Source organism: Malus domestica, chromosome 10 (assembly GCF_042453785.1).
Source record: "Malus domestica chromosome 10, GDT2T_hap1".
NCBI lineage: Eukaryota > Viridiplantae > Streptophyta > Magnoliopsida > Rosales > Rosaceae > Malus > Malus domestica.
This window is the reverse complement of record NC_091670.1, coordinates 1,166,128-1,193,544: the sequence shown is the minus strand read 5'-3', so window position 1 is coordinate 1,193,544 and position 27,417 is coordinate 1,166,128. Positions and strand designations below refer to the sequence as shown.

General features: G+C 36.0%; 2 protein-coding genes across 3 annotated transcripts; both read left to right on the top strand.

Annotated features, from left to right (window-relative positions):
* The first annotated feature begins 17,065 nt into the window (after positions 1-17,065).
* LOC103444535 (uncharacterized) lies at positions 17,066-19,884 on the top strand. Its single transcript, XM_008383482.3, has 2 exons — positions 17,066-18,302; positions 19,616-19,884. Exons 1-2 carry the CDS (start codon positions 17,419-17,421, stop codon positions 19,674-19,676), a joined length of 945 nt encoding a protein of 314 aa, XP_008381704.2. The 5' UTR covers positions 17,066-17,418; the 3' UTR covers positions 19,677-19,884.
* Positions 19,885-23,413: 3,529 nt separating this feature from the next.
* On the top strand, positions 23,414-26,120 carry LOC103444534 (DEAD-box ATP-dependent RNA helicase 47B). Of its 2 annotated transcripts, none has more exons than XM_008383481.4 (2): positions 23,414-23,642; positions 24,174-26,120. In XM_008383481.4, exon 2 carries the CDS (start codon positions 24,230-24,232, stop codon positions 25,877-25,879), a length of 1,650 nt encoding a protein of 549 aa, XP_008381703.2. In that variant the 5' UTR covers positions 23,414-23,642; positions 24,174-24,229; the 3' UTR covers positions 25,880-26,120. The 2 variants fall into 2 exon arrangements, with proteins under 2 accessions (XP_008381703.2, XP_017190768.2); XM_017335279.3 differs by having other exon boundaries at positions 23,450-23,642; positions 24,205-26,120.
* Positions 26,121-27,417: the final 1,297 nt, after the last annotated feature.

Genomic DNA, 27,417 nt, shown 5'->3' with positions numbered 1-27,417 from the left:
TCTGATTGGACAAGACACCACCATTACCGTAGCAGCCCCAAGTCTTCATATGGTAGCAGACAAGCAGTAGACAAGTACACACTACACACCAATACACGGTACAATTGCAGAAAACACAGCAACTGTACACAAGTTCGGATCAAAACCAAGCTCTTGATGCTAAGAAGAAATACTTTGAATACTTCGTTATATTATTTATCATTTAGGGTTTACAAATATATAGGCACACATACCTTATTCTACAAGGAAAGTAATTATAAAGAACAAGGAAATTAAATCCTAAAGATTACATATCATAATCTTACCTAAAATAGGACTCTAATAATATTTATAATTAAAACTCAAATCAACAATAACATCTTTATTCGAGTCCAGGCACGATCCTTCCACATTTATGGTCTTTACGGATGCCAGCCCTCTACAAATCAAGCTCACAAGAAATCTTGATCAACAAACAAGTAGCTCTTGTTTGCTTGTATCTCTCCTACGAGCACGTGTTGTATCTCTCCTACGAGCACGTGTTGTATCTCTCCCACACCCTTCTCCTCTGTCATGGTTACCCAAAAAATGACGTGGAACTGCTGATTAGCGTTAGTAAGTTCACAAAATGTGTCGTGCACATTCTCCAGCATCGTTGTCTTCCCTATTCGCAAAACCTAGCGTACTTGTCATCATCATCTTTTACGAGCAACTTTAGAAACAACATGTCAGCATAGTTGTTGAGTGATGGAAAAGTTGAATATTAGAGTGCGCAACGAACAAGATTACAAAATAAAAGGAATATTATTAAACAAACAAAATAAAATGAATATTATTAAACAAACGAGAATGCCGAAACGGCTACAAAATCCTAAAAGACTACATTGTGAATGACTTGTCCTCAACTGAATAACAAACATGTTATTTATAATAAACTAACTCTAACCCTAAAATGTAGGAAACCAAAACCCTAATGCTAACGGGCTAAGCCTAGAAAACCAAACACCAAACATTCAAATAAACCAAAATACAAATATTTTCCAACACCCCCCCCGGATCAAACTCATGGCAGTACACGACATGAGTTTGCCAACAAGCAGATGTGGATGTAAGCCTCCAAATTCCAATGCCGATGCCGATGCCGATGTCGATGTCGATGCCGATGCCGATATCGATGTTGATGCCGATGCCGATGCCGATGCCGATGCCGATGCCGATGCCAATGCCAATCCCAATACCAATACCAATGCTGATTTCCGAACAAACAAACAAAAAATCCAACCAAATATTTTTTTTTCCTTTTGCCCGCATGGGCCTCAAACAAGCAACCAATTTTTTCTTGTTTATTCCTTTTTTTTTTTACTCCCCTTTTTTTTCTTCTTTTTCATTCCATTCTACCATTTCCTCTTTTTTCCTTGGCAGCAATACAGACTTGTAGATACTCCTGCAGGCTGCGGCGTTCAAAGGTGCAGAAGCAAAGTCACGGGACAAAAAACGAACGAAATTTTTTTTTCTTCTTGCAAACAATCAATACCAACTAACAATCTGAACACGAACGACAACAGAAACAAGCAAACAGATACCAACCCGAAGTAGATTAAATCTCGAAGGATCAAACTTGCTTTGATACCAAGTTGAATATCAGATTGCGTAACGAACAAGATTACAAAATAAAAGGAATATTATTAAACAAACAAGAATGCCGAAACGGCTACAAAACCCTAAAAGATTACATTGTGAATGACTTGTCCTCAACTGAATAACAAACATGTTATTTATAATAAACTAACACTAACCCTAAAAGGTAAGAAACCGAAACCCTAATACTAACTCGCTAAGCCCAGAAAACCGAACATTCAAAAAAATCAAAATACAAGTATTTTCCAATAGGAAAATCGTCAATCTTGAGTGCACCCGTCTTTATACTTTTCTTCAAATTCTCAGTTTTTCGTCTCTTTTCTTCGACCTCGCGAAGCTAGTCCATGCACTACTTACTCAGCCTATTGATTCTATAAGCGTTTGCGGCGAGCGCCTTTTTAACGTCAGCACCATTGTTTTCGGGACATTTTTCTTCATGCTCAAGTTTCTCAAAACCTCTCTTGCCGAAAGCCATGGTGTTGGAAATTTGGAACAAAAGAAAAGGGAGTATGTACTATGTAGTTACAAATCAAATTGTTTTATTTTACTATCCAATCTAGGTAAATATACAAGTATACATTGCGTAAGCAACAAGGAAAAGTAAGGACTTATTACATTCCTTAGGTCAAATTAACTATACAACAAGGAAAGTAAATACAATAATTTAGATACAACATTTTTGTTTGGACTCTAAATAAGATACAACTCGTCATCAGATAAATTCTTTCTTTACAGTTTTTATTTGGACCTGAAAATTGGGTATGTAGTTGCCATTAGTATTATAGTTAGTAGTATCCTTCTATACTTGTTTATGTTCCATTTTCATGAATGATGAGTTCAATACTAACTTAATTTGGCTGATTCATTGTATAGCTTAGTCAAATTCGTATCAAATAATTGATTACATATGTAATTAAACAATTGTGGATCACGTTGACAAGGCCAAAATACTTGTATATCCTTCTAGAGATCCAAATTTCCCGTTATTTCATTTATCTTAAACTGTATGTATATCAATTGTGTATAAATGTTTTATTTGCCGCGAAAACCTGGTTTCTCTTCCACACCACAAGACATAGGTGAGTTGAAAGTAGTGGTGTGATATCCACACACCTCATTTTACTTTTCACACATCTTTGTAATTTTCAACCGTCGGACCGGATGAATTGAAGAAGATCAACGGACAGAAATTACTAAGAGGTGTGTGAGAAGTAAAATAGGGTGTGTGGATAGCACACCCCTTGAAAGTAATATAGACTTTAGGTTATAAATAAATAATAAAAGGTGGGTTTTAATTAGTGTTTAAAATATCGATACAAGTGGAAATATCAATTTGCAAATTTTTTGACATATATTGATATAAGTTGCCTTCGACGGAAATTATGGAAACTTACAAATATCAACTCATTCAGATTTAGTATAAATTAGAAAGAAAGAAAAAAATTTAAAGTTCGAAATCTACAATGGGTTCGGCAAATTTTTTATTGTGAATAGATAATATTCTTTGATTTTTCTATATCTTAATGATATACGGTGAAGTTTGCATTTCAAACCCCTCCTTCTTTTTCATATCGATCCTTGATTTTCGGATAATTTAACTAAAATATCGATAATTTTGTAGATATTTTAAACACTCTTAATCATTATGATTTTAATCCTATTGACATTTATTTTCTTAATAGTTCGTTTTTTCTCATCCCTTTCCTGTAATTCTGGGTGATGACATCACATGCATCCTTTTCATGTAATGTTTTTGGTAGCCACACGTATAAAAATGGTAAGCGGAGCCTCGTTGTTTAATGAGTAGGCCTATCTTCACCCCTCCTAATGAATACCACCCAAACCAAAATATTTTTAAAGTCCCACATATTCATATCATATGCACACGTATATATTAATCTATACATACATGCTTAACATATGGTCGGGAATTATTTCTTATCTTCTGTTGATACATAAAACCGGGAGGGTCTTGGAACAACGTAAATCCGACCGTGAATCTGCAAGAAAGTAAAGAACACAAGATGTATCGTGGTTCACCCCAATGTTTGGACTACGTCCACACTGATGTCATATTGTTTCACTCTGAATGGTGAATATACGAGAAGGCTAGAGGCAGTGTGCTCTCTAGCCTATTTTCTCTCTTCCCATGGCCTAAATCTTGACCTCCCTTAATGAGGAGAGTGAGGAGTCCTTTTATAGAATAAGGGCTCCTCACTTATTACATATTTACCGCTTCATTTATTACATAATTACATTTGAGTCCCCCCACTATTTATATGAGATCTAAATACGGAGGCCCTAAATATGGTACAAACAGTAGTCCCCCAAGTCTTCAGTCAAGAGAATCTTTTGGCTAGAGACTTGAAATTCAGTTCATGTGTGGGCCGAAGTAACTAGATGTCGTCTAAAACTGATACTCGATATGAGGCGGTGCTCAATGTGAAATGATGCTCAACTAGAAGTAGCACATGTTGCGAGGCTGCTCGGCTTGTGGCTTATGTTGCCTTGGTTGGCTCAATTTGAGGTGTTGAAGGTGAGGGAGTCCCTTTTATAGAATAAGGGCTCGCTCCTCAATACATAAATGATGGGCTAGAGTTGATGTTCGCGGCGATGTAATTGCTCAGTAGGCGGCGATACTCTCTAATGATGGTGAGGGAGTCCCTTTTATAGAATAAGGGCTCGCTCCTCAATACATAAGTGATGGGTTATAGTTGATGCTTGCGGCGAGGCGATTGCTCAGCAGGCGGCGATGCTCTCTAATGATGGTGAGGGAGTCCTTTTTATAGAATAAGGGCTCGCTCCTTAATACATAAATATTGGGCTAGAGTTGATACTCGCGGCGAGGCGGTTGCTCAGCAGGCTGCGATGCTCTCTAATGATGGTGAGGGAGTCCCTTTTATTGAATAAGGGCTCGTTCCTCAATACATAAGTAATGGGTTAGAGTTGATGCTCGCAGTGAAGCGATTGCTTAGCAGGCGGCGATGCTCTCTAATGATGGTGAGGGAGTCCCTTTTATAGAATAAGGGCTTACTCCTCAATACATAAATGATGGGCTAGAGTTAATGCTCGGGCGAGACTGTTGCTCAGCAGGCGGCGATACTCTCTAATGATGGTGAGGGAGTCCCTTTTATAGAATAAGGGCTCGCTCCTCAATACATAAGTGATGGGTTAGGAGTGATACTCGTGGCGAGGCGGTTGCTCAGCTGGCGGCGATGCTCTCTAATGAAGGTGATGAAGTCCCTTTTATAAAATAAGGGTTCGCTCCTCAATACATGAATAATGGGTGTTCTCTAATGAAAGTGAGGGAGTCCCTTTTATAGAATAAGGGCCCGCTCCTCAATACATAAGTGATGGGTTAGGTCCCCAGGTATTTTTCATGAAGCCCAGTTGTAGAAGCCCAATATATGGTACAATGTAGTCCCCCCAAGTCTTCAGTCAATAAAGTCTGTTGGCTAGAGACTTCAAATTCAATCCCTGTATGGGCCGAAGTAGCGGTTGTTCGGAGGCATTCTTTGCATACCATGCACTGAAGCTTTGTAGGTAAAGTTTTGAAAGTGAAGCTTTGAAGCTGGTTGACATGAATGTTTATGTTGGTTGACATGAGTGAGGCTCATGGATGTTGACATGAGTGAGGCTCATGGATGTTGACATGAGTGATGCTCATGGATGTTGACATGAGTGATGCTCATGAATGTTTATGTATGATTGACATGTGTAATGCTCATATGTATGATTGACATGTATGATGCTCATGAATGTTTATGTATGATTGACATGAGTGATGCTCATGTATAATTTTGGAGTACTGGACGTACTTTTGATCACCTAGTTGGTGATAATAGAGGCAGACTGTCAAATAATTTTGGAGTACTGGACGTATTTTTTATCACCTAGTTGGTGATAATAGCGGCAGGCTGCCGAATAATTTTGGAGTACTGGATATACTTTTGATCATCTGGTTGGTGATAATAGAGGGTGAACCTTAAGTGGAGGGGTGGAGGTTGGAGTTTGAAGCCATATGGCCTGGCTCTTTTGGGTATATGGGTCTTCGCCCTCCACATAACATTCCAGCCCACTATTTTGGGCTTATGGGCTTGCCGACATTTAGGCCCTGTTTTTTTTTTTTTTGGCATGCTGCCTTCTTTCTTTATTTATGATTACCCTTTGTTGGGGTTATACATATGTCTCCAAAAGATAAGAAAAATAAATCACATCATTCAAAACAAAGGTTTCGACACAAAAGCTTCGGCATTTGCAGATCGTTGGTGTGTACTGCACCTACTGCGTACCGGATTGTTACAGATATTTTTCCATGTGCGTATTGCGCATACTGAATGTTTTACCTTTTCCTTTCTCTTTATTTTTCTTTCTTTTGGCAGACGACAGACAAGGGAATAATGCCATTTCCTTGTTTTTGCAGAGGCGGATCAAGAGAGATGAGGATGAGATATTCTTCTTTCCTTCTTTTTCCCCTTTTTTCCCTATTTTTGCTTTTTGCTTTTGCTTTTGTTTCCCACTCCATTACCAGACATCCTTTTGCTTTTTCTTTTCTCTTTCCACTGCGCCTCTGATTTCTTTAGTATGGGGTCCTCCGACTCGAGCATATTCTCACCATTTTCGTTGTCAGTGGTGTTACCCTGCTCATTCTATTTGAAACCAATCAATACAGTCTTGGCCAGAGCTTTTGAGACCAGACAACAAGATATCCGACTCAAACTCCCACAGTGGGAAGGCATCAGAAGGATCAAAAAAATTTCCCAAACAGCAAAGGACTGAAAAAAGATGCACAACCAAAGACCTTCAGCACTGTTGGATTTGTGCTGCCTTGAGCCATAAATCTTCTGAACACATCTTCTCTTAATAAAACACATTATTTCTGCGGAGTTTGATCGTCTCTTCGACTTCAAACTGCTTCCATTATGCGTCTGAGCAATAAGATCTTTGTAGGGAGGGGTCAAAATCATTGGCAAAGTGATTGCCTGGATTTTGCTCAGCCTTTTGAATTGCATCTCGACATGCAAGCCCTTCAGTACATTAGTGTCCCTTCCCAAGATCTCAGGTCATCGGAGATCGAGTTCAGGAGATCGTGCAGGTCACGTGAGGGGGCATGTTCGAGGCGGAGTGCAGGAGGCAATACTGCGAGGAGTTGGCGGCGTGGGACAGACGGTGGATGAGCTGCTTCATGGTGTTTGCTGATGTACGAACGGCGGAAAATCAACCATGATCTCATTGACGTCGAACCAGAACAAGAACCTATGGACTTGCATCGGGCGTGATCTTGCTGATTTGATGACTAATCTTGTGTTGCAGCTCCCTGGTTGAGCTCTGCAATCCTTATTCCAACACGCATGGAATGCTTTAGGAACTTCTCAGCATATCGCCTGACACAGGAACTGGAGTCATCAATCTCAAACATCAAGACCAAAATGTTCAGCATTTAAGATAAAAGCTTCTAAAAAGAACAACGATTTGGGTATTTCTGAAACAATCTCAGAAGCTCCCGGGAAACATAAAGTTTGAAACTTTCAGAGAATTTGGGTATTTTTGGAGATGGGTTTTTTGGTTTGCCTGATGTGGTGTTCTCAGTGTGGCAGAGAGAGCATAGAGAACGGACGAGAGGGAAAGCAAAGAGGTGACTTCAGCGTGGGTCAGTGAGAGGAGAGAGAGATGAGACTGGTTGATGGTTTTTTGTGATTTTGTAGATTCACGACGAAGGTGAAAAATTAAGAGAGAACCGACATAGCTTTTCGTGTCGATTCCCACAGACGGCACCAAATGTTGATGCACAAAACCGGAAGGGTCTTGGAACAACGTAAATCCGACCGTGAATCTGCAAGAAAGTAAATAACACAAGATGTATCGTTGTTCACCCTAATGTTTGGGCTACGTCCACACTAATGTTGATATTGTTTCACTCTGAATGGTGAATATACAATAAGGTTAGAGGCAATGTGCTCTCTAGCCTATTTTCTCTCTTCCCATGACCTAAATCTTAACCTCCCCTAATGAGGAGAGTGAGAAGTCATTTTATAGAATAAGGGCTCCTTACTTATTACATATTTGCCCCTTCATTTATTACATAATTACATTTGAGTCCCCCGAGTATTTATACAAGGTCTAAATACGGAGACCCTAAATATGGTACAAACATCTTCTATATATAAAATCAATGGAAAAGTTGAATAGTGATTTTGATGTCACCAAGTTTCAACAAAAAATTTAGATAAAAATGCTCCCAAGACAAAAAACTTTAAAGACATTCCAAAATAATGCATCAAATAAGGCACACATTTTTGTCATTTTAATAGTATTTTTTTAATAATTAATTTTTGTGTGGTTTTTTTTAATTAGTACTTCACAATAACTAGCAATAATGTGATTCAATTTTTCTATTTTTAAACACGTTCAAAACATCTTAAGAGATGTGTAATGCTAGTTATAAAAAAAGTCTTTCGCACGGGGATAATAATGTGATTAAATTAGTTGTCAAATGATTGTTTTTTTTTAACAAACAATATTATCTACACTAAAAGAGACGGGGGTGGGCTTAGCCTCACAATAGGCTAGCAATAATGTGATTCAATCAGTTGTTTATTAAATATTATTTTCTCTCTTTTAAACACGTTCAAAACATCTTAAGAGGCGTGTAATGTAGGTTATAAAAAAAATCTTTCGCACGCAGATAATAATATGATTAAATTAGTTGTCAAATGATTTTTTTTTAACAAACAATATTATCTACACTTAGGTGGAGGGGTGGGCTTAGCCTCAAAAAGGGCTAGCAATAATGTGATTGAATTAGTTGTTTATTAAATATTATTTTCTCTATTTTTAAACACATTCAAAACATCTTAAGAGGCGTGTAATGCTGGTTATAAAAAATATCTTTCGCAGATAATAATGTGATTAAATTACATTGAATTAGTTGTCAAATGATTGTTTTTTTTTAACAAACTATATTATCTACACTAAAAGGAAGGGGGTGGGCTTAACCTCACAATAGACTAGCAATAATGTGATTTAACCAGTTGTTTATTAAATATTATTTTCTCTATTTTTAAACATGTTCAAAACATCTTAATAGGGGTGTAATGCTGGTTATAAAAAAGGTATTTCACATGCGGATAATTGTCACAGCCCGTCCCAAATTATTATTATTATTTTTTCGATAGTGTGAATTGTCGAAATTGCCCTTGAGTGTTTGGTGATAGTGTGTGTAAATGGGCTAAGGTTTTGCACAAATTAAGTTCATTTCCCAACTATTTGGACCCAATCAAATTTTAAAGTTTTATTTGTTTTGGTTGGTGACCCAATTTGGACCACATACACTCACCCTCAACCAATTCCGTTGACTCTCTCTCTCCCTTTCGATTTTTCTTCCCATTTTCCATATAATCATACGGACAAGTTTCAAGTATCCATTTCATTCACGATCGAAGACTTGAAGGTTGGTTTTGTGTTCCTTGCAAGCCCAGGAACACATTGGTACCCTTAGTTGGTCATGAGGATGTCGGGATCGTGAGAACTCGAATCCCGATTTGATGCACTGTTCATGCACATGTAAATGTGTAGTTTTCAGGGAGTTTTGAGGTTATAGGAAGCTTTAGATCACTCCCTCAAATCTCGGAGAAGAGAGTTAAGGCGTTTTGGAAATCAAGAAGCTCGGGAATAGTGAGTTGCAGATGTAGCCGGTTATTGTGGATTTTTCTGGCGAGATCTCGTGAGTTTTATGTCCTAAAGCTAGTAAGGATTTGTTCTACTTGTCTTAAGTTTCATTTTGGTATAAAATTCGTGAAATTTGGTTGAGAAATGAAGAAGATATTAAGGTTTTTCAAATTTCCAGTTTCCGGTGACCGGCTATTCGCCGGAGAAGTAAGGAGAATATTCCATCGATATTGACGGAATATTCGTAACGGCAACTAAGGGTGTCAGGTTAGTTTTAACGGAATATTCTAATTTTTAGCTAAATATTCCCTAACGGCGGTTAAGGATTCCGTAAGGGTTGGCCGTGTGTGAGAGCGTGTCTGGGCGTGCCTTGTTCGGCGCGTGGTGGCACGTGGGACGTCGAAATTTTTGTCTAAAAATATGGGGATGTTCCTGAGGTTTAGTAGATCATAGTGGTATATTGAAATAGCCCATTTGAGCAATGTATGAGAAGTTATTACCTAGTTTTGGTTATGTGCTTTAAATAACGTTTATTCAGTTATTTCGCATATAGGTGAGACCTATCCTGAGGACAAACGCCATCAATCGAGGCTAGGGGGCTATGACCCTTCGACATACCAGTGAGTGGGCTTTTGGTTTTTTGTATATACCTATATACTTGAGATTTTTCCCAGAAAATGAATTTAAATGAATATATGTTTTGGAAATGCCATCCAAGTATCTATCTATTTTAATTATGCATTAGTAGTTGCATACATTCATGATTGGTGCTGCGGACGCACATGTAAGTGTCAAGTAAGTTCATAAATCAAAGGTATGAGATTGTTTCGGTTATGTGAGATATGTTGTAATGTCTTGAGAGCTCATAAACTTGTACCCCGGTGTTAAGGCTCCCGCCCAGAGTTAGTGCATAGTCCTTCACGTGATATTCACCTCCCGTACCATATGCTCACCTTGGATCCAAGTTAGGTGCACATGCTTGTCGTACAGACCATTATAAATGGTTCCGACTCGTAGGTGACCCGCGATCATTCACACAGTCTTCACGTGATCGTAGCACTAGAGTATATTTACTTTATATCTAGTCTTGTCATACAGATCAATGTAGGTGGTTCCGACTTGTGTGCAAGATTTGATTTGATATGATTGAGATTGGTTATAAGCTATATACTCAGCAGTGCAGTTTGAGTTAGAGAGATTTGGTTGATACGATATTTGATATTTATATAATTTGCATGGTTTACCTATAGCATTGCATTGAGATACTTTGGCATGGCATACTTATGAATATCGTTTTCTGAGCATGGTTTTGGGATATATATATATATATATATATATATATATATTCTATTTTTTTGGGAAAATTATACAGGTTTTATGACGAGGGGTTAGAACTTTTGAGAAATGAAATGATTTTGAAAAGCTTTGTTTTTGCCCACTCACACTTTCTGTTTTGCGCCCCTCCAGGTTTTAAGTAGAAGTGATTTGGTGGATCACAAGGATTCTGACGGGGGTTTAGACAGAACATCACCATGTAGGATCACCCTCGGGTGTTGTATTCTTAGTACTTATCTTGCTTGACTGCACTTAGACTATTTATGTTCTGGTTATGTATTTCACACTTAATATCTCACTAGCACTCTATCTTAACTAGTTCTGTTGGTAGTTTGGTTTTATTCCTTTGCAATTCCCTTATATCTCTATTGTTTCCACATTGTGCACATGGTTACGTCACTCCCATATGATGGCCAGCATGCCCTGATTTAGGTCAGGATGTGTCAATAATAATGTGATTAAATTAGTTGTCAAATGATTATTATTTTTTTTAACAAATGATATTATCTACACTAAGAGGAAATGAGTGGGCTTAGCCTCACAATGGGCTAGCAATAATGTAATTCAATCAATTGGTTATTAAATGTTATTTTCTCTATTCTTAATGTAATTTGTATAGAGACCGATTTTATTATATGAATTCAGCTGCTTTAATTGGTTTATAAGGGGTTTCTTCTAGTATGATCTAAGATTATTCATTTACTTCAAATATTTGACTTTTTTTTTTGTCAATTTATGCATATAAATACATCTAAAATGTGTAAGTCGCTTGTAGCACGTCGTAATTTAAAAAATGTCTTATGCATGCGTGTGAACGAAGGCTAGTATCATTTATTAGCATTATTTTTACGAGATAAAATTGTGTAATCCTCATTGCATATGTGGAGGTGACACTACGAAAAATTTAATCAGAAGCCACGTATTTGCTAGCCATGCACGACTCGACTGCTGTGGTTCTTCTTGCTTAGTGGTACCGTCACAAACTCACAATGAAAGATGTAAACTTTATAACTGGTTCAATATCGTAATCTTCATTTGAAAATCATACTTCAAAAAAAAAATTATTTGAATTTGAGATTTTTTAGTCATCTAAATATATTAAATAAATAGACAGTTCATCATTAATATGTTACTTGATACATAAACATTTGATTCATTTGGTATATTCGGAAAATGATGTTCAGTTCAAATGATTTTTTGTAGAGATAATCTTTTAATGAAGAGTTAGAAATTGAACGATTCCTATTATGAAATTTTAACGGTAATAATATATTTGCAAATAAAAGAATAAAGATCATCCCAAAGAGGAAATGCAACAGTATAATTCAGTACCTTTGAAATCCACACTGATCTCTTTGGGTCAATGAAACTATCCAATCAAAACAAAAATTAGTTCTGAAATTTTTTTTGTTGAAAAAGAAAGAGAGAAAAAATAAGGACTAGAAGCTTAATTGATTATTTGAACCATTGACTATTTGAACTTTCGAAAGTTGTTTAAACCTATGCAACATATGCACTATTTTAACTTTCAAGTCAGGTATCTTCTATGCATTATTTTTTTTTTCTCTCAAAAAATAAAAATAATGCGTAGAAGATACCCTCACCTAAATCTTTAACTACTTGCACTCAAAAAAAAATAATGCATAGAAGATACCCTCACCTAAATCTTTAACTACTTGCATGTGGTTCAATATCTTAGTAAATAAGGTGTTAGATTTTTATCCTTGCGTTAACTCTAGGTTCGAAACTCTCATATCTCGTTATTGTAACAGTTTTTCAAACTCTCTCAATTTTCCCTAATAATAGTAAATTCAAAATAAAATAATAATATGAAAAAAAATCTTTAACTTAACTTCGCCTCCTCTTTTGTTCGGCCAATTTATTTATTCATATCTAACTTCACTTTGCAGAACCTAGAGTTCAGTTTAATTAAGAATATTTAGCACCACATGAGTTCAATTTCTTCTCTCTCAATATCGCTTATATAACGTAAAAACTTAAAATCTCCCTTTTCAAGAAAATAGAAGTATGACTACTTGATGAAATATCTTGGATGATTATATAATAGATAAAATTCCTAAAAGCCTAAAATTTCTTGCATTTTAGATTAAAATATTGCCCAAATAAAAATAAATTAAACTCATACTAATCTAAATTACATATTAATATAATCCTATTGGGTATAACGACTATTGAGTCTTCTATCACAACAAAAAAGTTAAGGGCAGTAACGTAATATCACAAAATGGAATTTTGCTATTTTTGTTTAAACCTCATTTACTGATGATTTTACCATCTCTAATTATTAAAAAAAAAAAAAAAAAAGCCTCTTTCATCCTCGCCCCAAGCCCACCCCACGCCCACCTTCTTTCTCACTCTCTTTCTCCCTCCTTCAATTTTAAAAACAAAAATAAAAAATTTCACATACACTTTATGTTTGGGCATTTACTAATAACTTATAATCTAAGTTGTAAAGAGAATTTTACTCAAGCCAATGTAAATGGTTCAATTTCCTTCTCATTTATTAAATAAAATTAGCAAATGTATACACACTTCGTGTTTGTGAATATTTTTTATTTTTATTTTTAAAATAAGAATGTGAGAAGAAGAGAGAAAACGTGAAATAGGAGTTCGAAGAGAGATTTTTCAATAAATACTATTATTATCATCTTATTATATCGCATTTAGTATACACATACTGAAGTTTAAGTATCAACCTAGGTAGAATTTCTGGTTTTTTTTTTAAATTTTTTTTGTTGCTTAAACCTTATACGTTCAACTCCTGTGTACGCTTCATTCTTCCAACTAATCTGAGTCAAACAGAAGATAATTCCAGTGAAATTTCAAAGTTCGGCTAGAAAGCATAAACCATTGAAATTGCAAACTTGGAGTTGGTGACAAAGGTGTTCGGCCCAGCGGTGAGGTTGAAAACGTGGAGAAATTTTTATGGGTATTGGGTACTCAGGACAGCTGGTGCTCCCCACCAATGGACACCCGACACAAAAACATTTTCAGAAAATAATTATATAGAAAAAAAAACATAAAAAGTTACAAAACCGTTGAACCCAGATTGTCGTCCTGAGTCTCCGACCTTCACCCCACCCCCACCCATCTCCGTCTCCCCTTGCCGTCACTATCTCTCTCTCTCTCTCTCTCCCTCTCCCTTTCTCTTTCTATCTCCTTCTCTTCCAATTTTTTACTCTACTCCTCCTTTACGTCGGAGAAAGATCCTAAAAGTTGCCTGCGACCACCCTCGCGCTTTGATCGGAGGTCGGCGACATCTAATTTGAAGGTCGGAGTGTCGTCGATCAGTCTCCAGTGAAAATATCAACTTCGACATTCTCCAGTGAAAATTATCAACTTCGATTGAGGTGGGTGATTGTCTTGGCTGAGTTCTTGGCGGCACTGGGTGGGTGGTGCTGCTGAGGGTGATTATTCTCAATTTTTGTTAGGGTTTGGGGTAAATTAGAAAATTTGTTAACAAAAAAAATGCTAGTTTGACATTTTCTTAATTAAAAACTTGGATAATTACATGTCAAACTTTTATTCGTTAGGAACACCAACTCAACTGGGGTACCCGGTACCTCAAAAAATTTCTCAAAAACATGAGCAAGTAGGTTTCATTTTTATTTTTTAATAATTTTATTAGTAAAATCATTGATGTAAAATTATAAATATCCACCTTAACATAGGATTTTTTTTAATCGATGTGGATGTCTACCTCAATTGCAATATAAGATGGAATATTAGTATGATATATTTAGATGACAAAAATAGAATTACTCGAGAATTTTTGTTTTATTCTTTTAATATTAAATATATACTAAAATCATATCTACATGAGATTAAAAAAAACAAAATTTAATTTTATAAAATTACATTATTACATAACATTTTTTCTGTAGTAAAAAGTTAAATAATTTTGTCGCTATCTTTTAATTTACAAAAGAAAATACTATTTATAGATAATTTAGATAATAAAAAAGTATTTGGCTCTCATGTTTTCTGGAGCCAATTCAGGAGTGAGAAGAAAGGGAGATTATTATATTAAAGAAAGTGGGGCCAGGTTAGTAGTTAGTCACAAAAAGTGGAGAAACGTGTAAAGCCTTAAAAGGAAGGGTGAAACTTAAAGCAAGGACCTCTCCTCCTCCAAGTTTGTCTAATCAGACAATATAATTACAAGGCACTAAGCAGGCAGAAGGAGCTTTTGCTGTTTGATATTTGCCCTTTATTTCTTTCCTTCTTTCTTTTTATAAAGGCAACAACAAAATTATAGTATGATTAGATTAATCAAGCTATAATAAACTCCACTTTAAGATATATATAGACGTTACAGGATATCATTTATAGTAGCAAAACACGAAACCAAAAAGTCAAGAAATAATAAATTAAGACAAAGGAATGGGACATGCGGCTCATTTCAGTCCATCCAAATGTACACAGCTATCTCCACCATTTAGTACTACAATTCAAGCTTATTTCTCTGGTCTTAAAGTGTGACGTTTTTAATCACTTAGTATTACGGTTTAGTAGTCTTTACTTGTAAGTAAAAAGTTTTATATTTGATTCTCGCAAAAGAAGAATTTAAAACACATTATTATGACTTGTCTGTTGTGATGCTTAGTTCACTCCTCCACCCCTTAGTGTAGCTAATATTACTTGTTCAGAAAATAAATAAAATGTTAAGTTTTGTGTTAGACTCTCGTGGATAGTAAGTTCGACACTAAATTATTATAACATTCTAATTGTGTAGCTTAGCGTAAATTCATAACCTCTTCTTGTAACTGTATCATTGAAAAAATGAATATATTTTGATTGGAGCGATATTCTAATATAAAATAAATTGAGGTGTACTCAATTAAATTTTGAAGGATTTTAAGTTATAAATTCATGGACTGGTTGTTTAGTGGTATCTCATATATTGTTGATGTGTGGTGTTAATAAAACGACCTTTCATGGGGTTTGAGAAAGTTTTAAGGAACTTTCGTAGACTCTATGCAGATTTGAATAGACTCCCTCAAAATATAGGAGAGGGGGACTTGACTTCTTAAAGCCTAAATTTCACTATAAAATCCCTCAAATTCATAAAAAAAAATCCTTCACATTTTAAAAAAGCAACTAAGATAATAAGAGCTATAACTAGATGGTCATCTCCTATCTCTTGACCGGCCTAGTCTCGTCGTATCTGGGAGGAGGAAAGTTACTTGCTCATTAGGGGGAGGGTGGAAACTTCTGCTCCAACGGTTGCTTACCTAGCTCTTGTCTTAGTGACTCTTCCTTTTTCTAGGTTTCTGAATTTTAAAATTAATTAATTCTTATTGGAATTAAACTTTTTAAGATTCTTCAAATTCTCGAGATTGACTATAATACTTACATGATTTAATACAATAACTATTTAACGGTAAGATATAATTTATATGAATTTATGTATTTAACACAATCACTATTTGACGATTGAAATAATAATTATATCATGTAGATGCAAATATTAAAAGAACTTGACTTAAAATTGAGTACATAAAAAAATAGGGTTTTTCTATTAGCACCCCACATATTGTTAAATGCACCCCACATAAAATATTACTTATATACTATAATACAAAAAGACTGTTTAGCCCCCATAAGATTATGAATACACCTCCAAATCATTTTTAGTGTATATTATTTTTTTCAAGCTCTCGAAGCCACTCTCGCCTGCTATTGAACTCAACGACACAATTCAATGCAATGTCATTTATCACATATCAGTTTGTGTTTATGATATTTCTTTGATTGGCTAAAATCTCTTCAGAGAAAAGTGAACGGGTTTGTTTTTGATATGGTGGAGTTTGCTGTTGCTTGTTGGGCATGTACAGAAAGCAAATATTGAAAGCCTTATGAAGCAACTTAGGGCAACTTGTCATAATTCTCACATTATTGCTCCTTACTCGAACCAATAGAAGTAATAGTCTTCAGTGTGATGACTTGATGATGATAGGCACTTCCGAAATTCTCTTGAACAATCTTTTGAATTCACTTGCTAAGATTGCAAAGGCACTATTCTATTTTTTGCAAAACTTGGTTTGCATTCGATGGTTTTGATCCAATTTCTTCAAATACGAAACTTAAAATCCCTAATTGATAGAAAACAAAACACTTAATTGACATAAACCTAGATGTTGATAAAGAGTTTGAGCGTTAGGTGTATATTGAGAGTGTGGGTGTGAGGGTAGTATTGGAAAAAATGTGGGGTGCATTAAGATAAATTTTAATTTAAAAGGTAAAAGTAGGATTTATTAAGTATGTGAGATGTAATCAACAAAATATGAGGTGTGAAGAAAACGACCCAAAAAATAATGTACTGCTCAAACCGATTTTTTTTTTTTTTTTAAAGTGCAATATTTTATTGAAATAAATAGCCTACAAATCTAGTAGAGAAAAAAGGAATTAAAAGCCTAATAAGTTAGCATCTTAGCTCCTCCTCAAAAGACAAAAGAGAAAGGAACAAACAAAGAGAAAATATAGAGAGGACAAGTAAGGTAATCACATCCACCCAGCACAGCCCCCATCTAGAACCCCTTGACCCCCTGCCGTGATATCCCCATTAAAAACTTGGGTGCCAAGAAAATCACAAATACACCAACAAAAAAAAAAAAAAAAAAAGGGTCGGTGATAACTCCCAGCACCCACCCACCTGGCAATCCCTGCTTCAAGCACACTAACTACAACAACCCTACCCTTCACACAATCCCCATTTTCTTTCTTCTTCCATCACTTTCCTTCCCTTTCCCCTCAAAATTTTCCCAGGAAACAAACACCATGCTTGATCCCAACACAAACACACATGAACACCCTTTCCTCTTCAACAGCAGCGCCGACGACCAAATTAAAGGGGACACAACAACCTACGATTCTTGGCAGGCCGTAAATTACGCTTCCCGGGCTCAGAAAACTGCTCAAAATTATGCAAACTACAGGAGTTGGAACAGCATGGACGCCCGTATCAACGTCGAAACTACTCCTGCCGCCCCCTTTGATGAGTCTGACTCGCCGCCGTTGTGGAAGACGACGAACCGCGTGAACAACTACCGGAGTCTTTCCCCGACTTCGAGAACACAAGCGATTGCCAGAGGACAGAGGGAGCTGATGGAGATGGTGAAGAACATGCCCGAGCCATGCTATGAGCTTTCACTGAAGGATCTCGTTGAGCATAAGTATAGGACAATGGGTGGTGAAGAAGAAGATCGAGATCAAGAGGAAGAAGATGATAATAGAAGTACTGAGAACTTGATGATCAGGAGGGGAAATGGAAACGGAAGCGTAAACGAAAGGAAGAACAATGGTGAGAGGAAGAAAATGGTGATGAGGAGTGGGAGTATAGATAGTGGGGGGTTTCTTTTGAAGATGGTTTTGCCAATTTCTTTGGGGGGTAAGAAGAAGAACAATAAGAGCATTAAGAAGAAGGGTGAGTGTTTGGCGGTGGGTGCAAATAGCAATAATATGAGTGCGAAGGTGTCTCCAAAGCCTCAGGGGGTGGATGGATCTGTGAAGGGAGTGGGTGTGGATAATGAATGGTGGAAGATGAAGAGAGTTTCTGTATCAGAAAGGAGTGAAAGTGGTGTTTCTAGTATCAATAGTGGAAGCATGAAAAGCAGTGGCAGCAGCAGCAGCAGCAGTAGTCGTAGCAGCAGAAGCAACAGCAGGTATGTTATCAATTTTACCATAGAGTTTCATTTCATTCCAACGATATTTTAATTTAATCTAATCTAAATTTTAATTTATAAAATTGGTATTTGTAACACTTTTTAGCGAATTAGAACGATAAAGGAAAGTTAATTTATTATATTTTATTTTGGAAACTATTCTCTTTAATTTTTAGTTATGTCTTCATTTCGTCTTCCTTATTTCCATGATTGTCTTAAAATTGCAGAGCAAGTCATTTTTCTTGATGAAACATGGGAATCTTGAGTTTATTGATTTCATGAGAAAAGTATTAAAAACTTATAAACCAAAACCTATTTAAATTGGGATATTTTTAGTACGAGTCGTTATACAGTGAGATTCTTGGCCGTTAGATTATTGTCATACAATATCGATTGCTCCAGTGCATGCCAAATTCCTCTAAGTCAACATTTAGAAATTTTGGGTGAAGGGGAAAGTTTATCTAAATTTCCTAAATATCAAAGTCTCCATTAACGAAAGAGAGAAAGGGGAAAAGCAAAGAAAGTAAAGCCATAAAACGTGTGAGAGTGGTTGAGTTGCATGTATCTCACTAACATTCTAGAAGCTGATTTGCCAAATGTCATGACTAATATTGAAAGATATATACAAAGGATTGTTTGGTGCACAAGTTGTGCAAGTTTTGGGTAAGGGGGCCTTCTAGAATTTGTCACCATTACAAAATTGTTGTGACGTTTACAAAACTATATATTATTCTAGTATTTTTAGAACCATGGTCAGATATTTTTCGTTTATGAAAAATTTCAAGGTAGGGCCTACAAAAAATTTAAATTAGTACAAACATCCTAATGACTATAAGTTTTATAAATAAAATAAATATATATTTTAGGGACCCCGTTAACTTGTTGTATTGATTCTTAAAACTAGGATTATAAAAATTAAACTCGAATGTCTGATTCCTACATATTAAAATTAAACTCATATGCCGCCTTAGTGCAAGAAATTCCTTTTGTATTATACCAATTGCTTTTGTAAAATTTTGAGTTTGAAGTGTTTTTCTTATAATATGTAACATTATGTAACGTTATATAACAATTTTGAGGCATATATATATATATATATATATATATATATGTATGTATATAGATGTTTTTATATTTAGTAGCACCATGACTTATAAATGGACTGTTCGAATGATCGAATGGGTGACAAAATGTACACATCACTTTCAATCTTTAGTCCAACGCACCACAGAATATTCAACTCATCCTAATTTTTTGTCCTTAGTTTATCTGGTTTTTTTCTTAATGGTGTTTTTCTGCTTGAATAATTGCAGGCGCAAGAGTAGCGGCTGCTGGTCGTTCATCATGTTCAAGAAGAACAAGAGGAAGGATTGAATGGATTGCCTTGCCTGCCTTTTAGATACAATACAAGCTGGAGATTAATATTTAATTAAGTGTTTAATTAAGTGTTTGTGTAATTACGTCTCAAATAAAAATATGCTTTAAAAGATATAGTAGAATATTGCAAAAGAAAATTTGCCGTTGCTTGTATATATTCTGGCAGTTTTTGGAAGAGTTGGTATATTTTTGTTTTTGTTTTTAATTTTTTATTCCCCTTTGTTTAATTGGATTTATGTTTCGACGTCTACTTGTTCTGGCTATATATATATATATATAGACGCTTCAACGGTTTGTAATGAATTAATACATATAGACGCTTCAACGGTTTGTAATGAATTAATATATATATAGACGCTTCAACGGTTTGTAATGAATTATAGTTAACTAATGGAATATGATTGTGTCCCCTTATTATGGGGACTAGTCCCTTCATTTAAGATTAACAAACATTTAAAGTTCGAATATCGTAAACGGAACCATTCATTCTTTTTATATTTATTTAAAGATTGTATATGCAAAAAATCATTCAATGTGAAGATTGTTTAGTCATCCATGTGTATTAAACCAATCAACGGTTTTGGTACCAAGCAGCAACTTCATGATTAACCGTCCATTTGTTTTATACATGTGGGTGACTAAACGATCTTCAAATTGATTATTTCTTGCAAATACAATCTTTAGATGATGATAAAGAGATTGAATGGTTCTGATTATGATGTTCGGATTGTAAAGGTTCGTTAATCATATATGGAGGGACGAGCAAGTCCCCTCTAGGGAGACAAAAGCATTATCCTTTACTAATTTGCTTCACCGAGGGTTCTCTTTTGTATCGATGTGCTCATTTTCTTTAGCAATTTGGTGTAAGGTGTTAGCCTTATTTCAAGTTTTTATGTTATTCTCCAATATTTTTTTTTTGTTATCCTTTTAGGCGTGGTTTCAGTACTCAACATTTGTTATTATGGTGGGGGTATGATTGAGACAAGTTTTTACTCACTTTGGCAAGCTTAAAAATTTTCAGCTTTGAAGGAAAAAAGTTTACAGTTGGTTAGTGGCAATTCGCTTGCATGTTTGTGAGGTGAATTCTTGGGCTATGGGTTTTTATGTTATACTTAGTTGATGAGCTTTGCATTCTTAGTGTGCTTCGAGTGCATGGAAGTCCTTCAAAGATGCACAGAATTCACAAGGTTCTTTGACTTTTTCCTTGTGTTTTTTAAGTTAAAGTTAACATTGGCGGTGTGGTTCTCCGGCTGATTTGGGTGGTATTTTTCCGTGACCACTTGGTCATTGTTTTGGATACTTTGCAGGATTTTTTTGGCATTAATAGTGCCTCGGAGGCAGAACTTAAAGCTATTATTCATGATGTTTATATGGCTTTGGAGAGGGGTTGGCATTCTCTTTGGATTGAGTGTGATTCTTCTTTGATAATACATTTTCTTTTTAATGGATCTTCTCAGGTGCCTTGGCATTTATCAGTTGATTGGCAAATTGTTGTACCATTCTATCTTCTATGCATATTTAGTTTTCTCACATTTATTGTATAGGAAATCAGGTGGCAGATTGTTTGGCAAACTATGGTGTTGACCATGTTAGAGTTTTAAAAAAATATGTAATTCAACGAATCATTAAGACGTGTGCGGAAAAACAAAAGTAATTTAAGAAAATACGTACATGTGTGTGTAATACGCATATTATACTCAAATTTACTAACTATGATTGAGAGTATCTAATATCAGACAATAAACTCTCAAACATATCAAGGCGTTGTTGAGAATAATGATCATGTCAAGTAACCGAGCACCAATATCAGATCGTGCTTGCTGAATGTGTATTCCTGTTGTTGATTTCACAAGTCTTTGAACCTATAGTATGTAAGATATTGTTGGCTTCTTCTTAGGAAATAAAAGAAGGAAATTGTTTGAGCTTGGCTTAAAAGTTCATGAAGATGTTTTGTACGTAACTTGAAAGAAAAGAATGATCTATGTTTTGAGGTAGGTAGGGAGGCACATATTTTTCTTGCCTTAACATGCCACACTTGTAAGCATGGAAGGAGGAATTTTATTGACATTATAAAAAAAGAAAAAAAAATGTATGGAAAGCTGAGTGATGATTCCATTCTGCTTTGACCAAACACTAACTAATTATTGATACAGAGAACAAAATAATAATGTATGTGGTTGTTGCTTAACCACTTTGCAAGTGTTCAAACTAAAGCATAAAAGTACAGAGAAAAAAAGAGATTATAAAGAGCTTAGAATCTACATAATTTTTTTTAACTAATTACATATATCATATTGATTTAAAAATGAATAACCGCATAATAAATAATATTTACAACAACGAGAAGTTTATTGATATCACAAGAATTATTGTCATTTTTTGTCAATGGCCTAATTATTGAGGATGAATCTCACATAAAAAAAAAAAAATCTTGTATCTGCGTATAAGAAATTGAACTATTCTTCATATCGCTAATTAATTTTATAGTGAAATGTGAACTTTCTTCATTATTCCAATTACATGCACATGGAACAACCAAAGTAATTATAAACTTATAATACAAAGGTAGCGTCTGCACCTGTCTTGTTCTTTATTTTTTTTCCTTTAATTATCTTTTAATTTGTTAAGATAAACATATAAAAGAGAAAATGATAATGCGAAATGACCTTCCATGATAGGAACCCGTAGGACTAAATTGCTAGGATTATTATATTTCTCTATTTCCTTTATTATTTCGCAGATCAACTTGTTCTAGAACCTTGACAGCAAAGTGCCATTTGCCTTTATTTTAGTTTGTTACTTTTATTCAAATATTCCAAATATTTAGAGTGGGCACAATATCAATGGCTCAAGGCCGCCGAATGTCGTATTGGCCTAAGGCCGAATTAGGTTGAATATCAAAATGGTTTATTTGTTTTAATCGTTTCACTAATTTGACCTCATAATTCTAAATTCCAACTAAATCAATTTAGTCTATGAATATATTTTGTGGCCTCGTTTGTTAGAGAGGATAAGCGACAATTTCTCTAGCAAAACAAGACATGTTAATCAATGTGATAGATTCCAAACACTTTCTACTCGATGTTGCTTCCACACAAAACCACATCTCAAACACTTATCTGTGGATCCAGATTAAGGCATTGACATTTGGGTGCCTTGTTGCTAAAGGGTTGACAAAGGGAACTGCCAACAAAGCTTTTTCTATCCCCTGCCTATTGGAACCGGATTCCCTCTGGACCCAAAGGAACTGAGCCCACTCATCAAATGATCCGGACGATTGAAATTTGATTTAACGACTACAAACATGTGGCTTTCTAAAAGTTATAATAATTGTGACCGTTGGATCAAATTTCAATGGCCTAAATCATTTGATTTTTGGACTCAGTTCCTTTGGATCCGGAGGGGATCCGGCTTGCCTACTGATGTTGTTGAACTCAAAATGAATGACCTTGGATATTCCCCAAGTAGCCCAAAACCTCCATCCACACCATAATTTACTCAGGAATGGTTCTTTGTATACTCAAGTTTTGTTTCTGAACATTTATTAATTTTATTTTTAAAAATGACTCTATAATCAATACAAAACTACCACAAATGGCTCAATAATTTCTTAAGGAAACCAGTTATTCTCTTTGGACATCCATAGTGTTTCGAAAAGAAACCAAAGTGTCTTGAGACGAAACTTTGATGTACAAAGAACCACCCTATTTATTTTCATAGTATTTTTAGGATCGGAAGCCCAGCTGACCCAAGTCACCAAGCCCATCCTTAGCCATTCATAACCGTAGAAGAACCTCATCCGTAAACCCAGCAGCTCTCCTCCCGCAGTCCCCCTCTTAAACCCTTTCTCAAGTGGAACTTGTCGTCTGAATCAGTTTCTTCCGCCCTTCCTATCTTCTTCTTCTTCCTCAGTTCTTCCTAGGCGCCTTCCATTCCGACGACGTAACCCGTTACCCACAAAAGGTATTTCTCCATTTCTAGTTTAGGGTTTGATTTCTAATCTGCTCTGAGTTGAGCTTCGCTGTGTTGCTGAATTGCTGAATTGCTTCTGTTTTCTGTTTGTTGTATATATATTTGCAGCTGTAAATGTAATTCTAATCTCATCTGTTGTGTTGTCAAATTCGGAAGAACAAAATTTAATATTTGGACACATTTATCTGTTTTGATTCTTTTAGCTTCCATTATTTCAAATTTTTCATGGATTATGTAGTATATAGATGCTAGATATGTTAAATTTGGTCATGAAATTTCTAATTCCGATGCTGTTTTCGTAAATTCGTACTAATTTAAGATTACTAATCTGTTGGTATGGTTCATTTTCCATTTCGTTTTAATGTCAGATGAAGTGTTTCCATATTTTTTACTGATCTGAGTTTTGGTTCAGTAGCTGTTTACTGATAGTTATTAAGTATCTGTTAGTACGCTGTCCAGGATACGTATTTTGTTTCGGTCCTATCATGTAATTCTTGTTTCTTCTCAAATCCGAATATCCAGCTCTGAGTTCAATCCGCTGGTATCTGATTAGTAATTACTGGTGGGGACTATTAAAGATGCCAGCATTGATCTCGCCAAGGTTGCTCATTTTTGGAGAGTCTCTCTCCTTGCATAGGTTTCCACATGTTTCTCGGAATGCTTGGTTCCATAGAAGTGTTTGTAGTCTGAGTCTTGCAAGTCTTGGCTTCAAAGGCGATCTTGAAACGCCGGAGAATGGGAAAATCAATGAAGTCAAGGTGTTGAAGTCGCTTACAGAGGTCCCGAAGAGTAAAGCCAAGGTGGTTAGAAGCCATGTAGTGAAAGCAGCTGGGCCACACAGATCACTTGAAATAGATTCGAGTATCTTTAATGCGAAGTCGTTTTTTGAGCTCGGCCTTCCACCTTTGTTGATCGAGAGGTTAGAGAAGGAAGGCTTCAAGACTCCAACTGATGTTCAAGCCACTGCAATTCCAACAATTCTTGAAGATCATGATGTTGTAATTCAATCTTACACGGGCTCAGGAAAGACGTTGGCTTATCTTCTTCCCATCCTTTCTGAAGTGGGCCCTCTAAAGACGAGAACATCTGAGGGCGATGGTGAACCTGGGAAGAAAACAGATATAGAAGCAGTAATTGTGGCTCCTTCTAGGGAGCTGGGTATGCAAATTGTGAGGGAGTTTGAGAAGATATTAGGGCCTGCACACAAAAAAGTGGTGCAGCAGCTTGTTGGGGGCGCAAATCGAACAAGGCAGGAAGAAGCGCTGAGGAAAAATAAACCTTCCATTGTTGTTGGTACCCCTGGAAGGCTTTCGGAGATTAGTGCAGCTGGTAAGCTTCACACCCACGGCTGTCGTTTCTTGGTCTTAGATGAGGTTGATCAGCTGCTCTCGTTTAATTTTCGGGAGGACATGCACCGGATATTGGAACATGTTGGGAGGAAATCTACTGGAGACTCGCATGGACCAAAAGGATCACTTGCCAAGCGGGCTGAGCGTCAGACCGTTTTGGTTTCTGCCACAGTACCATTCTCAGTGATACGGGCAGCCAGGAGCTGGGGGCACGATCCACTTCTCATCCAAGCCAAAAAAGTCATGTCCATTGAATCTATTTCTCCAACGGGGCCCATTAATTTGTCAGGACAATCGACCAATTCCGATCCATCCCAGAATTTGCAAGGTCAGTCTGCAATACAGAGCCTACCTCCATCTCTTAAACACTACTACTGTGTCACAAAGATACAACACAAGGTTGATGCGTTGAGAAGATGTGTTCATGCTCTCGATGCCAAGTCTGTTATAGTCTTCATGAACCACACTAAGCAGCTTAAAGATACCGTCTTCAAGCTGGAGGCTCGTGGAATGGTAGCGGCAGAGCTACATGGGGATCTTGGTAAACTTGGTAGAACAACAACTCTGAAAAAGTTTAAAAATGGGGAGGTTAGAATCCTGGTGACAAATGAACTTTCAGCGAGGGGTTTGGATGTGGCAGAGTGTGATCTTGTTGTCAACCTGGACTTGCCAACTGACTCAATTCATTATGCACATCGAGCTGGTCGGACTGGTCGGCTTGGCCGGAAGGGCACTGTCGTAACAATATGCGAAGAGTCACAGGTTTTTGTTGTGAAGAAGCTGCAGAAGCAGCTCAGTGTTTCCATTGCAGCTTGTGAGTTCACAGAGGGCAAGCTCGTTATCACCGAAGAAGAGAAGGCTATACCGGCTCTGAGGTGATGATACTTTGCTACTCTTTTCTTGTATACTGATTGCACCGCTGCAACTTATGAGTATTTGCAATTAGCAAAATGACTAATATAGTTTCTCTTGTCATTAAAACGAATAATTAATATAGTTATGTTTTGAGACAAATGAGAGGTTGATAAACCAAAGGAACTAAATGATCCAAACTGTTACTTCTCGTTTGTTGACAGTTATTTGAAAAACGTCAAATAGTAAATCAACGTTCAAGATGCTACTACAATCCTTGTTTATAATGAGTTTTGATTTTCAATTACAGTAAATATACTCCGAAACTATAGACGGGGCTTTTTAGAACACTGCCAGTGAGCACCCTTTACAAATCTCCATTCTGGAACTTGAAGTGAAACACTTAGGGTCCGTTTGATAATTATTTCGTTTTTTGCTGTTATTTCAGCATTGTGTTCGATTCCAATCCCTGACCACTTGGTAATATTTGGTTGACATTCTTAAATTATTCTGTTTAGACCGATGAAGTTATTGGAAGGAGAGTTCTTGTGCATCGAAAGAGAATTTTTTGAAATCAAATTCTCTGTGCAATTTTCTTCGCTTTTTATGTTGGTGAACTTGAACAAATATCCGTGGCTTACTACCATTTAATACGAGAGAGACCCCAAGTTTCAAGCATTGGCTTCTGATACCACTCGCAACAAGTACAACTAAGCCTTCACAAAGTCTGAATTCATCAATATCGCAAATTTAAAACGTTTCATTTACAAATGAAAAAAAATATTAATGAAATAAATATTTGATAACTGACAATGACTCAGTTAAATACGTTATAATTGATAATGATTTAATATTCGTTAACAAAATGAGAGAGAAAATGTTGGAGGGATGAACAAGTTGGAGGGATGAGGCTGACCGCTGACCCAGTCAACCATGGTATCATTTTAGGTTCAGTTGACTTTTGCTCGACACCCAGAGCTCAAAGAATTCAACGCCAACACCGATACAGCCGTTTCCAATGCACCGTCATGTGGGCCCAGTCGCCGCTTCCAAAATGCGTTCACGGTCAGGATTATTTCGCAATCAAAGAAAAGTCTAAACAGGAAGCGCCTAGGAAATTAAAACCTCCAATTTACATGGGAAGGAAACAAAAATTTAAAGAGAAAATGTTGTTTACTAGCATCGTGCAAAACCAATTATATTTTTAATTCTTTTGGATTCTATTTCATCACAAATCAAGATTACTGTAAGATGTTTCCTTTTGGCTAAAGAAAATTAATTAACAAACATACATTCGTTTAGATACGAGAAATAATCTTGAAATTTAAATAAAAGTAATAACTTTTAAATTGTCATACATCAATTTTCATTGCCGTTTATGAATATAGAAATTTGAAATTTTGTGTGGCTACTATTCCTTAACAAGATAAATTCGCGTGCAAAAAAATTAGAATTTAAAATTTAAAATTCAAAGAAAGCTTTTTTGAAAGAATATAAATCTTATGCACAACAACCATGTGGGGAAAGTTTAGACCAGTGTTTCCACAAGCTATTTTTTTACTTCT

Excerpts from the sequence above, each read along its gene's own strand:
- LOC103444534 (XM_008383481.4), top strand. The coding sequence starts at position 24,230 with ATGCCAGCATTGATCTCGCCAAGGTTGCTCATTTTTGGAGAGTCTCTC.
- LOC103444535 (XM_008383482.3), top strand. The coding sequence starts at position 17,419 with ATGCTTGATCCCAACACAAACACACATGAACACCCTTTCCTCTTCAAC. Across the intron at positions 18,303-19,615 it reads AGCAGCAGAAGCAACAGCAG|GCGCAAGAGTAGCGGCTGCT; the intron begins GTATGTTATCAA and ends GAATAATTGCAG.